This window comes from Microcaecilia unicolor, chromosome 5 (assembly GCF_901765095.1).
Source record: "Microcaecilia unicolor chromosome 5, aMicUni1.1, whole genome shotgun sequence".
NCBI lineage: Eukaryota > Metazoa > Chordata > Amphibia > Gymnophiona > Siphonopidae > Microcaecilia > Microcaecilia unicolor.
Window position 1 is genome coordinate 268,533,202 of NC_044035.1, and position 14,488 is coordinate 268,547,689.

At 47.2% G+C, this 14,488-nt stretch overlaps 1 protein-coding gene across 2 annotated transcripts in view; it reads right to left on the bottom strand.

Annotated features, from left to right (window-relative positions):
* LOC115471410 overlaps positions 1-14,488 on the bottom strand; it is a 106,698-nt gene that overhangs the window by 77,097 nt on the left and 15,113 nt on the right. For both annotated transcript variants that reach the window (XM_030205115.1, XM_030205116.1), the window contains exon 5: positions 4,730-4,776. In XM_030205115.1, coding sequence (XP_030060975.1) covers positions 4,730-4,776 — 47 coding nt within the window. The remainder of the gene's footprint in view (positions 1-4,729; positions 4,777-14,488) is intronic.

Sequence of the window (14,488 nt, forward strand, 5' to 3'; positions counted from 1 at the left end):
CTGACAGAAGAGGACTTCCTGTCCGCAAGAAAGGAAGATTGGCTTAAAGCAGGACTTCTGACCATATTGCTGACGATCAGGTCGGCACTACCTGCTGTCTCGAAATAGAGATCGAGAGCCCCCTGAAGATGGATGACAAGAGGTTTTCGATTTATCCTACGGCTACCAGAGTTGCCGACGTGCCATGACAGCCAAAGACATACTGCAGGCCATAACTAGTAACATGTCAAATAGCATCTGTCAAGTACACCAACCCTGCTTCCAGTTGGGCACTGTAGCATCGGCAGTTGGCTAAACAAGACGGGCGCCATTTCAGGCATGCTCTTGCCATGAACAAGCTACATACTGTTACTTGAAGGCCCAAAGAGGCCACTTCAAAGGCTTGTTTCAGTGAGCCTTCTAGCTTTCTATCCTGTAGGTCTTTTAGGGCAATGCTCCCTTCCACCGGCAAGGTGGTCGTCTTAGTCATCATCATAACCAGGAGTACATCCTGGGAAGCTGCAATTTATCTTTCTCTTCCAGAATTAACAGGTAGAGGTGAGCCATGGCTCTTCCCACTCAGCCCTGTGTCCAGGGAGACCAATTCTGCTGTAATTAGGTCCTGAATGTCTGGATGCATCGGGAAGGCCTTAGAAAGATCTCTAAGCCCCTTCATGATCAACAAAGATGGAACTTGCCAGTGCCTCAGAAATAAGAGCGCCGAGCTCCTCTTTATGGAACTTCAGTACTTTTGGATTATCCCCCTCCTCATGAGAGAGCTCTCCCTTCTCTAACAGCTCCTTCAACAATGGCTCCTCTTAATACAGGTCACATCGCATAAGGAGAGAGAAGCAGAGATCTGCCCACTCCTGAAAGTCTAAACGAGATCTTAGGAGCCAGAGGGGCAGCGGGGCAAGAAACTGAAGCACCTTGCAGCAACTGTCCCTGCTTCAATGAATAGGCCTGGTATAAGAGCAATATAAACTCCAGAGAAACAAAGATCCTGATGCAGCTGAATGCTCTGTCAGGCCGTGAGGCTGTAAAATGGCGGCTGTGCTCTGCACATGATCAGACAAAGGTTGCTCCTCACTGCCAGTCAGCACAGACAAAATGGCATCCATTCCAGTGCTCTTCTGCATCAAACTGCACATTGGCCTGAAAACCCCAGCATATTCAGATGCTATACAAAGTCCAAAGATCTGCTGCCGCAGCCGCCCATTTCCTCCACATCCCACGGGATTCCTGTCTTGCACGCACTGCAATGTCCCTATGCCAGCTGGTCCCACAGAGGGAACACTGTTTAACTGCCTCTGCGGGAGTCGTCCTTCACCCCAACAGTTGCAAGCGCAGCACAATGTGTCCCAAGAGATGAGTCAGGATCCCTCCCCTGCACCAAGTAGAACTTACAGCCCTTCGAGCTGGCTGATTCTACCCAAATTCATAACCTTCACAAGTCTTACCACAGATGAGAAAAGCTCTGGACTGATACTCTGTCCCATGCTCTCTAGTAAACCTCTTTCCTTTATATATTAAAAAAAAAAAAAAAAAAGATTGTTGTACTGAAAAAGGAGAGCTCCTCAGGAAACAGGGGAGAATTCCTGTGGAGAGGAGGATACTAGAGGGAAGAAGTAAATTTGAGGGGAACCAGAGACAGGGATCTGAATACCTCCAGATATGCCTCTGCAGACTCAAGCCACCTGCAAAGCTCAACTGGGGACCAGTTGACCAACTGGACCAGGAGCAAATCACTCAGAACCAGAAGATGAAAAGTGTGTCCATCCACCTACTGAAGATAGTGAACTCAAAACCGAGCTGAAAATTGTCTCTCTGCATCCAGTCCAGTTCTTCAGTAATGTCTATCTCCACAATTATCCCACAGGTTCTGGAATAGTGGGAAGATACGTAACGGAATAGACTGTTAATATGTCTGTCTGTATGCATTTATTCCAGTCCTTACTAACACCATTTCTACAGTAGCAGGGTGAATGCTACTGGAATTAGCAAACACAGTAGAAACAGGGCAGGAGCCAAAAACCAGTTCTGTAGATCCAACCAAATTTATGCTGGAAAGAGAAGGCAGAGGCCCTCTAAATGGAATGGACTACTGTATTATGAATATTTAAACAACTTTACCCAAAGTGGGCAAAGTTGTTTAAATATTAATTCATAATACAGTAGTCCATTCCATTTAGAGGGCCTCTGCCCTCTAAATGGAATGGACTAGAGATAAGGTCTTTATTCAGAGACAGTCAAGAGCTCTGAATCTGCTGCTATACAAGTCAGTCAAAGCATGAATTCTAATATTCCTGTACTACCAAAGCTTTGCTTACCCAATAGAAGAACTGATCCAAATTTTAAGAATGTATTTTATGTCAAGATTTAAATTTTGCAGTAGCACAAGAACAACATTTTCCAGTTCAAACCTCCTATTAGTTGGGGGCCTTCTGGGACAGCATAATGTTTTCAGATCAGATACCAGCCTTGTAACATGGATTTGGCATATGGTACCCTGAAGTTTTAGGATGACTGCTTGTAGTAAAAATACCAAATTTCCACAAACACGCTCCAAGACATGCTGTGTTTAGGTATCCCCTGCTGCTGTATCAAAGGCAGAGGCTCTTTGATATAGTACTGAAGGAAAAGAGGCAAGAGAAACATGCCCCAATGGCTGCCTTCAAAAGTTCTTGCTTACTTTCTACCCCAACACATGCAAGCCTATATTTCTGCACAAAATTAAAGTACTGGCCAATTTGCTGTGAACATTAGTATACTAAAATACAGTGGGGGAAATAAGTATTTGATCCCTTGCTGATTTTGTAAGTTTGCCCACTGACAAAGACATGAGCAGCCCATAATTGAAGGGTAGGTTATTGGTAACAGTGAGAGATAGCACATCACAAATTAAATCCGGAAAATCACATTGTGGAAAGTATATGAAGTTATTTGCATTCTGCAGAGGGAAATAAGTATTTGATCCCTCTGGCAAACAAGACCTAATACTTGGTGGCAAAACCCTTGTTGGCAAGCACAGCGGTCAGACGTCTTCTGTAGTTGATGATGAGGTTTGCACACATGTCAGGAGGAATTTTGGTCCACTCCTCTTTGCAGATCATCTCTAAATCATTAAGAGTTCTGGGCTGTCGCTTGGCAACTCGCAGCTTCAGCTCCCTCCATAAGTTTTCAATGGGATTAAGGTCTGGTGACTGGCTAGGCCACTCCATGACCCTAATGTGCTTCTTCCTGAGCCACTCCTTTGTTGCCTTGGCTGTATGTTTTGGGTCATTGTCGTGCTGGAAGACCCAGCCACGACCCATTTTTAAGGCCCTGGCGGAGGGAAGGAGGTTGTCACTCAGAATTGTACGGTACATGGCCCCATCCATTCTCCCATTGATGCGGTGAAGTAGTCCTGTGCCCTTAGCAGAGAAACACCCCCAAAACATAACATTTCCACCTCCATGCTTGACAGTGGGGACGGTGTTCTTTGGGTCATAGGCAGCATTTCTCTTCCTCCAAACACGGCGAGTGAGTTCATGCCAAAGAGCTCAATTTTTGTCTCATCTGACCACAGCACCTTCTCCCAATCACTCTCGGCATCATCCAGGTGTTCACTGGCAAACTTCAGACGGGCCGTCACATGTGCCTTCCGGAGCAGGGGGACCTTGCGGGCACTGCAGGATTGCAATCCGTTATGTCGTAATGTGTTACCAATGGTTTTCGTGGTGACAGTGGTCCCAGCTGCCTTGAGATCATTGACAAGTTCCCCCCTTGTAGTTGTAGGCTGATTTCTAACCTTCCTCATGATCAAGGATACCCCACGAGGTGAGATTTTGCGTGGAGCCCCAGATCTTTGTCGATTGACAGTCATTTTGTACTTCTTCCATTTTCTTACTATGGCACCAACAGTTGTCTCCTTCTCGCCCAGCGTCTTACTGATGGTTTTGTAGCCCATTCCAGCCTTGTGCAGGTGTATGATCTTGTCCCTGACATCCTTAGACAGCTCCTTGCTCTTGGCCATTTTGTAGAGGTTAGAGTCTGACTGATTCACTGAGTCTGTGGACAGGTGTCTTTCATACAGGTGACCATTGCCGACAGCTGTCTGTCATGCAGGTAACGAGTTGATTTGGAGCATCTACCTGGTCTGTAGGGGCCAGATCTCTTACTGGTTGGTGGGGGATCAAATACTTATTTCCCTCTGCAGAATGCAAATAAATTCATATACTTTCCACAATGTGATTTTCCGGATTTAATTTGTGATGTGCTATCTCTCACTGTTACCAATAACCTACCCTTCAATTATGGGCTGCTCATGTCTTTGTCAGTGGGCAAACTTACAAAATCAGCAAGGGATCAAATACTTATTTCCCCCACTGTATAGGCTTGCTTTTCTGAAGTAGGCTATGAAAACTAAGTCTGCTTAAAGCTATTCTGCATGCTGTTTTAGATTCTTTGATTTGTAACTTTTTTAATTTGTATTTCTTATCATTACTTTTTATTCTTTAAAATTTTAGGGCTGCATTTCAATTAAAATTTGTAATCACAATTAATGGTATGTTTTGTTTTTTCCCCCCCACTGCAGCTCCTTGTCTCTGGGCAATGGAGAGTTAAGTGACTTGCCCAGAGTCACAAGCAGCTGCAGTGGGGAAATTTTTTTAAAAAATGAACATACCTTTAATCACGCAATTAATCACAGTTAAAATTTGAATCGAAATGAAGACCTGTTAAAATATAATCCTAAAATAAATGTACATACCAATGAACTGTTTGAGTCATCACCTGGAATATCTGAAGTCTCATGGTCTGTAAAAAGAATTGCTACATTTACTTCAAAATGAACAGTACAATAACTTGCAAAGATTGCATCAAATCTACAATTAAAACTAGACCAACATAGTAAATACATATTTATATAAGGTTGGATTCTCTTTTGGAAATTTCCTGAACAATCTCACCACTGTGGGCCAGGAGCTTTAAAGTTTTTTTCCTTGTTTTGTCTCTATGGGGAAAAATACTGCTGCTACTTATTTCTATAGTGGTACTAGACCTACGCAGCACTGTGCACATTATATGCAGGTACTTTCTGTCCCAAACAGGCTCTTGTTTTGTACCTGGGAGAATGGAGGGGTCAGTGACTTGCCCAGGCTCACAAACAGCTGCCGTGGGAACTGAGCCCAGTAAGATGATGGGATGGGATTTGATATACCACCAGTGTCGTTATGCTCATATTAGCCATCTCCTCAAGTCACTTCACAGGCTTCCTATACATTTCCGCATACAGTTCAAACTTCTCTTATTGACCTATAAGTGCATTCACTCTGCAGCTCCTCAGTACCTCTCCACTCATCTCTCCCTACATTCCTCCCAGGGAACTCCGTTCACTGGGCAAATCTCTCTTATCTGCACCCTTTTCCTCCACTGCTAACTCCAGACTCCGTTTCTTTTATCTTGCTGCACCATATGCCTGGAATAGACTTCCTGAGCCGGTACGTCAAGCTCCATCTCTGGCCGTCTTCAAATCTAAGCTAAAAGCCCACCTTTTTGATGTTGGAGGAGTGGCCTAGTGGTTAGGGTGGTGGACTTTGGTCCTGAGGAACTGAGTTCGATTCCCGGCACAGGCAGCTCCTTATGACTCTGGGCAAGTCACTTAACCCTCCATTGCCTGCCGCACTGAGCCTGCCATGAGTGGGAAAGTGCGGGGTACAAATGTAAAAAAAAAAAAAAACTCCTAACCCTTATCCACTTGTTCAGAACCCTTATTTTATCATCCTCACTTTAATATTCCCTTATCTCGTTTGTCCTGTTTGTCTGTCCTAATTAGATTGTAAGCTCTGTCGAGCAGGGACTGTCTCCTCATGTTCAAGTGTACAGTGCTGCGTACGTCTAGTAGTGCTATAGAAATGATAAGTAGTAGTAGTAGTATACCAACTTTCCACGAATCATGTCTAGTGAACTCAGTTTCCATGCGTCCTCATTAATTTGTGGTGGATCAAATTCGATCACACAAAATTTACTAAAAGTTCTTTAGAGCTGCCGGAAAATTCTGCAAAACCTGCTCCTTGATGGGTATTTTCCTGTTTTCGCAAGAACCTAGATTTTGGGGACTTTGGTTCATTGGTATTTCTGCAGCTCTGAGAAGGGAAGTTTTTAGTGCAGTAAAAGTGGTCATAAAACTTATTGAAGACACACAACTGTAATCCACTGTATAGAACTGTTTAAATGTCTTCAAGTTCTGTGTTTAAAAAAATAAACAAGTAGAGGAAAAAAATCTAGACGAGGAGTAGCCTAATGGTTAGTGCAGCAGGCTTTGATCCTGGCAACCTGGTTTCAATTCCCACTGCAGCTCCTTGTGACCTTGGGCAAGTCACTCAACCTTCCTTTGCCCCAAGTACAAAAAAAACTTAGATTGTGAGCCCCCTAGGGACAGAGAAAGTACCTGTATATAATGTGTACAGCGCTGCGTACGTCTAGTAGCGCTATAGAAATAATTAATAGTAGTAGTAGTAACTCAGTTCCCCAGGGTCTCAGCCCACTGCACTAACCATTAGGCTACTCCTCCACTCCTTAGTACATCCAGTCCTATGAAAGAAAACAAATGTAAGGGCTTCCAGCGCACAAAGGTTCTCTCATGCACACCTGGCAAACAATGAATCCAGAAATTCACTTTTTAACCCAATTTCTTCCAAGAGTAGACAGTATGGGCTTCTAAATAGCTCACAGTATGGGGATCAGCAGTAGTGGCTGACAATCACTCAGGCTATAGTTTAATTGTAACACAAAATTATGTCTTATCTGATAATTCTTTCCTTTAGTCGCAGCAGATGAATCCAGAGACTTGTGGGTTGTGATCATTTACCAGCAGGTGGAAATAGTGCAGTTCAGAGTAGAGACCTGCACAGGAATGGGGTTTGCGGGGTTCCTGTGGGAACGGAAGCAATTCCTGCGGGGTTCCCGTGGAAGTGTACACTGCACTTGTGCCAGCCTCTCACCTACCTAGTACCAAGTTATTTGAGTTCTGTCTCCTCCTTCTTCTCACTTGAACAGCACAGATGCAGAAAGTCTCCACTAAGGGGGTGGTAGAGAAACAAATGCTGATGGAATTCAAAAAGGCGTGAGATGAACACAGAGGATCTTTAAATAGAAAATGGAAGTTATAGAAAACTAATCTTAAATGGCTGCATTTGTGTCGATGTGTCAAGTGATGATTAGATAGTGACTCCGGCTGTGATGAACTAGGGCTGGTAATAGGAAGATTTGTATAGTCTGTCTCTCATATATGGCGGACAGGCTAGAAAAGGCTTAGACAGCATTTTTGGTGGCTGGAACATGAGGACAGACTTTTACGGTCTGTGTCCTGCAGATGAGAAGACAAATAGGTTGGAGTGGGCTTCGACAGCAACTCCAGCACTTGGAACATAGGGATAGGACCAGGCGGGCTTCTATGGTCTATGTCCCAGAAACACCAAAGAAAGACCATAATCAAATACATAATATCACATTCATTGTTGATTTAATCATGAATTGATAATGAGTGTGACTATTGGGCAGACTGGATACACCATTCAGATTTTTATCTGCTGTCACTTGCTATGTTACTATTAATCCTCTCTGCTCCTGGGCTAATGCGCACACCTCAGCTCTGACACAGGCACGAGCATCAGATATCACCTGACCTACTGGCGCCTGCATGTGACGACCTCTTAGCATACAGTGCCAGTGAATCAGAGATAAGTCTTACATGTGCACACCAGAGTATTCCAAGTTCCAACTTCTGTTCCTTCCTTGCCTGCAGTGCTGTGGCTCGAACCCAGAGAGAGACAAAGAGCCAACCAGAATTTTTTTAAATGTACCATTAAATTCTTGCAGGACTAAGCGGGGACAGGTTAAATTCTTGCGGGGACGGGTATGATTTCTGTCCCCGTGCAACTCTCTAGTTCAGAACTCTGTGTCTTATAGGATGGAATGTTCCATGGTCAGTCAGCATTTCCCATAACAAAGCAGAAGAAAACAGAATTAACATTTCTCCTTCCCTGCAGGAAAAAGTGATAAATCAAGAACGCAAACACATAAACCGCTTACACCATGCCATCTAAAATGAAAACCTGAAGCATCCCGGACCAACCGAGAGAACTGACCAATAAGAAACCGCCAAAAACAAAAATACAGGGTGGAACTCTGGATTCATCTGCTGCGACTAATGAAAGAAAACGATCAGGTAAGGCGTAATTTTTCGTATTTTTAGCATAGCAGCAGATAAATCCAGAGACTTGAGTGTGGGAACCTGAAACCCGCGGAAAACACCGATATACTGAAAGGAGGCCCGCAAGTGAGCATAGACAACAAAACGGTAGGGACTAAAGAATACAGCAAGGAAGACCAAGTTGCCATCCTACAGGATTCCTCAATGGAAAACAGATGGGCTTTGCCCAGGAAAATGTGCCTGCCCAGGCAGAAGGCTCCCAGAATCCGGCCAAAAACAGGAGAGCTGCTAGTACTAACCTAGGTGAAATAGCTTCCGAAGCCCAGCAAGCCAGCGTGATTTTGGAGGACGCAGTGAACCAATTACCAGAGTAATGACATTTGTTGGTCACTCCCAACTAGTATAGAAGTGCACGCTGAATGTCAAGTCAGCAAGAAGAAACAAGTCCAAAATTACTCTAGGAAGAAAGAGCAGGATTGAGCACAACACCACCCCCCTACCCCGGCACGAGGACGTCCATGTGTTAGGCACGCCCCCAAGTCCCACCTTCGCTACACCTCCAAGCCCCCGTGAACTTTGGTCATCCTCACAACAGAAAGCAGTTGGAGACGTCCAAAATCAGCTTTCGATTATGCCGATTTGGGCGACCCTGTGAGGACGCCCATCTTCTGATTTGTGTCAAAAGATGGGCGTCCTTCTCTTTGGAAAATGAGCCTGATAGAGTCCCAGACCCCAGGACCTGGTAGGGAAATTAGACCCTGAAGTAGGAGAATCTGTGAGAAGGAACAACAAGAAGAAAGGTCATCCCAAAGCCTATGGCAAATATCACTTCCAGATACTCCAAGAGTTATGTTGGAAACAACTGATTCCTGGTGAAACCAATACCAAACCAAAGGACAGTAAAACGGCAGTTACCTTGGAGGAACCTTGCAGACTCTTCAATAGGAAGATTCGCAAATTAGTCAATCAAGAGGTATTGAAAACCCTGCAATCCACCCTCAAAAGGAAAATGGACACCACTACCCGGACCTTAAAAATAACCATGGTAAAGCAGAAAGGCTGAATGCCAGGGTCATAACTTGATAATGTGCAGACAGGGATTGCAAAGCACAGAAAATGTCCATGGGAAGGTGAAAAGGGGGGGGGGGGGGGGGGAAGAAGATAAGAAATCTTGCCTTCTTGAAGAAGGCAGGAAGGCAGACACACACCCTTGCTGGACTGAACCATTATATGCTGTCATGTTCGAACTGTGAAATGCGGACATGTTGCAGTCCAAACCTAGGTGGAAGGAATCTCCCTTCTTGAAACGACAAAGAAAATTCCCATTCCCCCATAACCAACTGGGGACAGACTCTACTGTACCTAAATGATTTGGCGTGTGTAACATGGCTGCAACCGCTTGACATTTACAAAGTTATGCTAGAATAAGAAGATTCCAAGGAAAATCTACAGAGAAATGGGAGAACTCCAGCTGAAACTCTTCTGTCTTCTCAAGTATGCCCAGGACACATTGGTCTGAGGCAATGTTGAACCATTCCTCATGGATCCAAGAGCTGACTATTATGAAAGCCGAGAAGTGAACCGAGCCCTCATCCATGGGATTTGTGGAAGGTATTAGTAGACCTGGATGAGAAGCCCATATACTGGCTGCGAGAAGGAAAGTCAGCTTGTTCAAGTTGAAATGGGAGCCCAGAAAGTTAGATTGCCCCACACAAATCTTAAGACGAGTCAGAGATGAATCTGGAGGCTTGTCCTCCAGCAATCTCGGACTTGGAGTTCCTTAGGTCTTAAACCAACTACTCTAGAGGACCTCCAAATCAAATCTTACCTCTAAAGGATAGCATGCCAAATGTGATTAGAACACACAATTTGTGATTAGAACACACAACAGCTGTCCAATGTGGAGGAGTGGCCTAGTGGTTAGGGTGGTGGACTTTGGTCCTGGGGAACTGAGGAACTGAGTTCGATTCCTGGCACAGGCAGCTCCTTGTGACTCTGGGCAAGTCACTTAACCCTCTATTGCCCGCCGCATTGAGCCTGCCATGAGTGGGACAGCGCGGGGTACAAATGTAACAAAAATAAAAAATAAAGTTACATGCAGGTACTCTGGATATTTCTCTGTCCCAGGAGGGCTCACAATCTAAATTTGTACCTGAGGCAATGGAGGGTTAAGTGACTTGCCCAAGATCACAAGGAGCAGCAGTGGGATTTGAACCGGCCACCTCTGGATTGCAAGACTGGTGCGCTAACCACTAGGCTACTCCTCCATGGCAAACTGCCGTGGATCCTGAACCAATGACCTCTGGATCCAGGATCTCAACTCAGCTGCTTGCTATAAACAAAGCTACACAGTAAGCGCTAGCTGTCCAATATAAATAAAAGGAAAAGGTGCCATAGAAGCAAATTCAGATACAGCGAATGCTACATACCTTTAGAAGGTATTCTCCGAGGACAGCAGGCTGATTGTTCTCACTGATGGGTGACGTCCACGGCAGCCCCTCCAATTGGAAACTTCACTAGCAAAGGCCTTTGCTAGTCCTCGCACGCCCATGCGCGGCCGTCTTCCCGCCCGAACCGGCTCGTGTTCGTCAGTCCCATATGTAGCAAGACAAAGACAAGGGAAGACACAACTCCAAGGGGAGGCGGGCGGGTTTGTGAGAACAATCAGCCTGCTGTCCTCGGAGAATACCTTCTACAGGTATGTAGCATTCACTTTCTCCGAGGAAGCAGGCTGCTTGTTCTCACTGATGGGGTATCCCTAGCCCCCAGGCTCACTCAAAACAACAACCATGGTCAATTGGGCCTCGCAACGGCGAGGACATAACTGAGATTGACCTAACAATTTATCCAACTAACTGAGAGTGCAGCCTGGAACAGAATAAACATGAGCCTAGGGGGGTGGAGTTGGATTCTAAACCCCAAACAGATTCTGAAGCACTGACTGCCCGAACCGACTGTCGTGTATCCTACTGCAGGCAGTAATGAGATGTGAATGTGTGGACAGATGACCACGTCGCAGCTTTGCAAATCTCTTCAATAGTGGCTGACTTCAAGTGGGCTACCGACGCTGCCATGGCTCTAACATTATGAGCCGTGACATGACCCTCAAGAGCCAGCCCAGCCTGGGCGTAAGTGAAGGAAATGCAATCTGCTAGCCAATTGGATATGGTGCATTTCCCCACAGCCACTCCCCTCCTGTTGGGATCAAAAGAAACAAACAATTGGGCGGACTGTCTGTTGGGCTGTGTCCGCTCCAGATAGAAGGCCAATGCTCTCTTGCAGTCCAATGTGTGCAGCTGACGTTCAGCAGGGCAGGAATGAGGACGGGGAAAGAATGTTGGCAAGACAATTGACTGGTTCAGATGGAACTCCGACACAACCTTTGGCAAGAACTTAGGGTGAGTGCGGAGGACTACTCTGTTGATGAAATTTGGTGTAAGGGGCCTGGGCTACCAGGGCCTGCAGCTCACTGACTCTACGAGCTGAAGTAACTGCCACCAAGAAAACGACTTTCCAGGTCAAGTACTTCAGATGGCAGGAGTTCAGTGGCTCAAAAGGAGGTTTCATCAGCTGGGTGAGAACGACATTGAGATCCCATGACACTGTAGGAGGTTTGACAGGGGGCTTTGACAAAAGCAAACCTCTCATGAAGCGAACAACTAAAGGCTGTCCTGAGATCGGCTTACCTTCCACACGGTAATGGTATGCACTGATTGCACTAAGGTGAACCCTTACAGAGTTGGTCTTGAGACCAGACTCAGACAAGTGCAGAAGGTATTCAAGCAGGGTCTGTGTAGGACAAGAGCGAGGATCTAGGGCCTTGCTGTCACACCAGACGGCAAACCTCCTCCATAGACAGAAGTAACTCCTCTTAGTGGAATCTTTCCTGGAAGCAAGCAAGATGCGGGAGACACCCTCTGACAGACCCAAAGAGGCAAAGTCTACGCTCTCAACATCCAGGCCGTGAGAGCCAGAGACTGGAGGTTGGGATGCAGAAGCGCCCCTTCGTCCTGTGTGATGAGGGTCGGAAAACACTCCAATCTCCACAGTTCTTCGGAGGATAACTCCAGAAGAAGAGGGAACCAGATCTGACGCGGCCAAAAAGGAGCAATCAGAATCATGGTGCCTCGGTCTTGCTTGAGTTTCAACAAAGTCTTCCCCACCAGAGGTATAGGAGGATAAGCATACAGCAGACCCTCCCCCCAGTCCAGGAGGAAGGCATCCGATGCCAGTCTGCCATGGGCCTGAAGCCTGGAACAGAACTGAGGGACTTTGTGGTTGGCTTGAGATGCAAAGAGATCTACCAAGGGGGTGCCCCACACCTGGAAGATCTGGCGCACTACTCGGGAATTGAGCGACCACTCGTGAGGTTGCATAATCCTGCTCAGTCTGTCGGCCAGACTGTTGTTTACGCCTGCCAGATATGTGGCTTGGAGCACCATGCCGTGACGGCGAGCCCAGAGCCACATGCTGACGGCTTCCTGATACAGGGGGCGAGATCCGGTGCCCCCCTGCTTGTTGATGTAATACATGGCAACCTGGTTGTCTGTCTGAATTTGGATAATTTGGTGGGACAGCCGATCTCTGAAAGCCTTCAGAGCGTTCCAGACCGCTCGCAACTCCAGAAGATTGATCTGCAGATCACGTTCCTGGAGGGACCAGCTTCCCTGGGTGTGAAGCCCATCGACATGAGCTCCCCACCCCAGGAGAGACACATCCGTAGTCAGCACTTTTTGTGGCTGAGGAATTTGGAAAGGACGTCCCAGAGTCAAATTGGACCAAATCGTCCACCAATACAGGGATTTGAGAAAACTCGTGGACAGGTGGATCACGTCTTCTAGATCCCCAGCAGCCTGAAACCACTGGGAAGCTAGGGTCCATTGAGCAGATCTCATGTGAAGGCGGGTCATGGGAGTCACATGAACTGTGGAGGCCATGTGGCCCAGCAATCTCAACATCAGCCGAGCTGTGATCTGCTGGGACGCTCGTACCCGCGAGACGAGGGACAAGTTGTTGGCCCTCGACTCTGGGAGATAGGCACGAGCCGTCCGAGAATCCAGCAGAGCTCCTATGAATTCGAGTCTCTGTACTGGGAGAAGATGGGACTTTGAATAATTTATCACAAACCCCAGTAGCTCCAGGAGGCGAATAGTCATCTGCATGGACTGTAGAGCTCCTGCCTCGGATGTGTTCTTCACCAGCCAATCGTCGAGATATGGGAACACGTGTACCCCCAGCCTGCGAAGTGCCGCTGCCACTACAGCCAAGCACTTCGTGAACACTCTGGGCGCAGAGGCGAGCCCAAAGGGTAGCACACAGTACTGGAAGTGACGTGTGCCCAGCTGAAATCGCAGATACTGTCTGTGAGCTGGCAGTATCGGGATGTGCGTGTAGGCGTCCTTCAAGTCCAGAGAGCATAGCCAATCGTTTTCCTGAATCATGGGGAGAAGGGTGCCCAGGGAAAGCATCCTGAACTTTTCCTTGACCAGATATTTGTTCAGGGCCCTTAGGTCTAGGATGGGACGCATACCCCCTGTTTTCTTTTCCACAAGGAAGTACCTGGAATAGAATCCCAGTCCTTCTTGCCCGGATGGCACGGGCTCGACCGCATTGGCGCTGAGAAGGGCGGAGAGTTCCTCTGCAAGTATCTGCTTGTGCTGGAAGCTGTAAGACTGAGCTCCCGGTGGACAATTTGGAGGTTTGGAGGCCAAATTGAGGGTGTATCCTTGCCGGACTATTTGAAGAACCCACTGATCGGAGGTTATGAGAGGCCACCTTTGGTGAAAAACTTTCAACCTCCCTCCGACCGGCAGATCGCCCGGCACTGACACTTGGATGTCGGCTATGCTCTGCTGGAGCCAGTCAAAAGCTCGTCCCTTGCTTTTGCTGGGGAGCCGAGGGGCCTTGCTGAGGCGCACGCTGCTGACGAGAGCGAGCGCGCAAGCACCCCCGGTACCGGAGGGGAAGGGCGCAACAGCTCTCCCAGGATCTCTGGGAGAACGGCCCGGAGACTCTCGTGCAGGGCAGCTGTGGAGAAAGACATGGAAGCCGATGCAGGAGTCGAAGTCAGTCTGTTCCGGGCGTGGAGGCTGTTCCGGGCTGTCCAAGGTGGAGCGCATCGACACCTCCTGAACAGAGGGTGAGCTGTCCTCCCGTTGCCGATGCCTGCTGGGTGCCGACTCCCTCGGCGACCCAGAGCTCACGGTACCGACGCGGGAAGGAGACCGGTGTCGATGCTTCTTTGACTTTTTCAAACGAAGCATGTCACTGGAGCTTCCCGGTACCGACGAGGAGGACGTAGAATCCAGCCGTCGC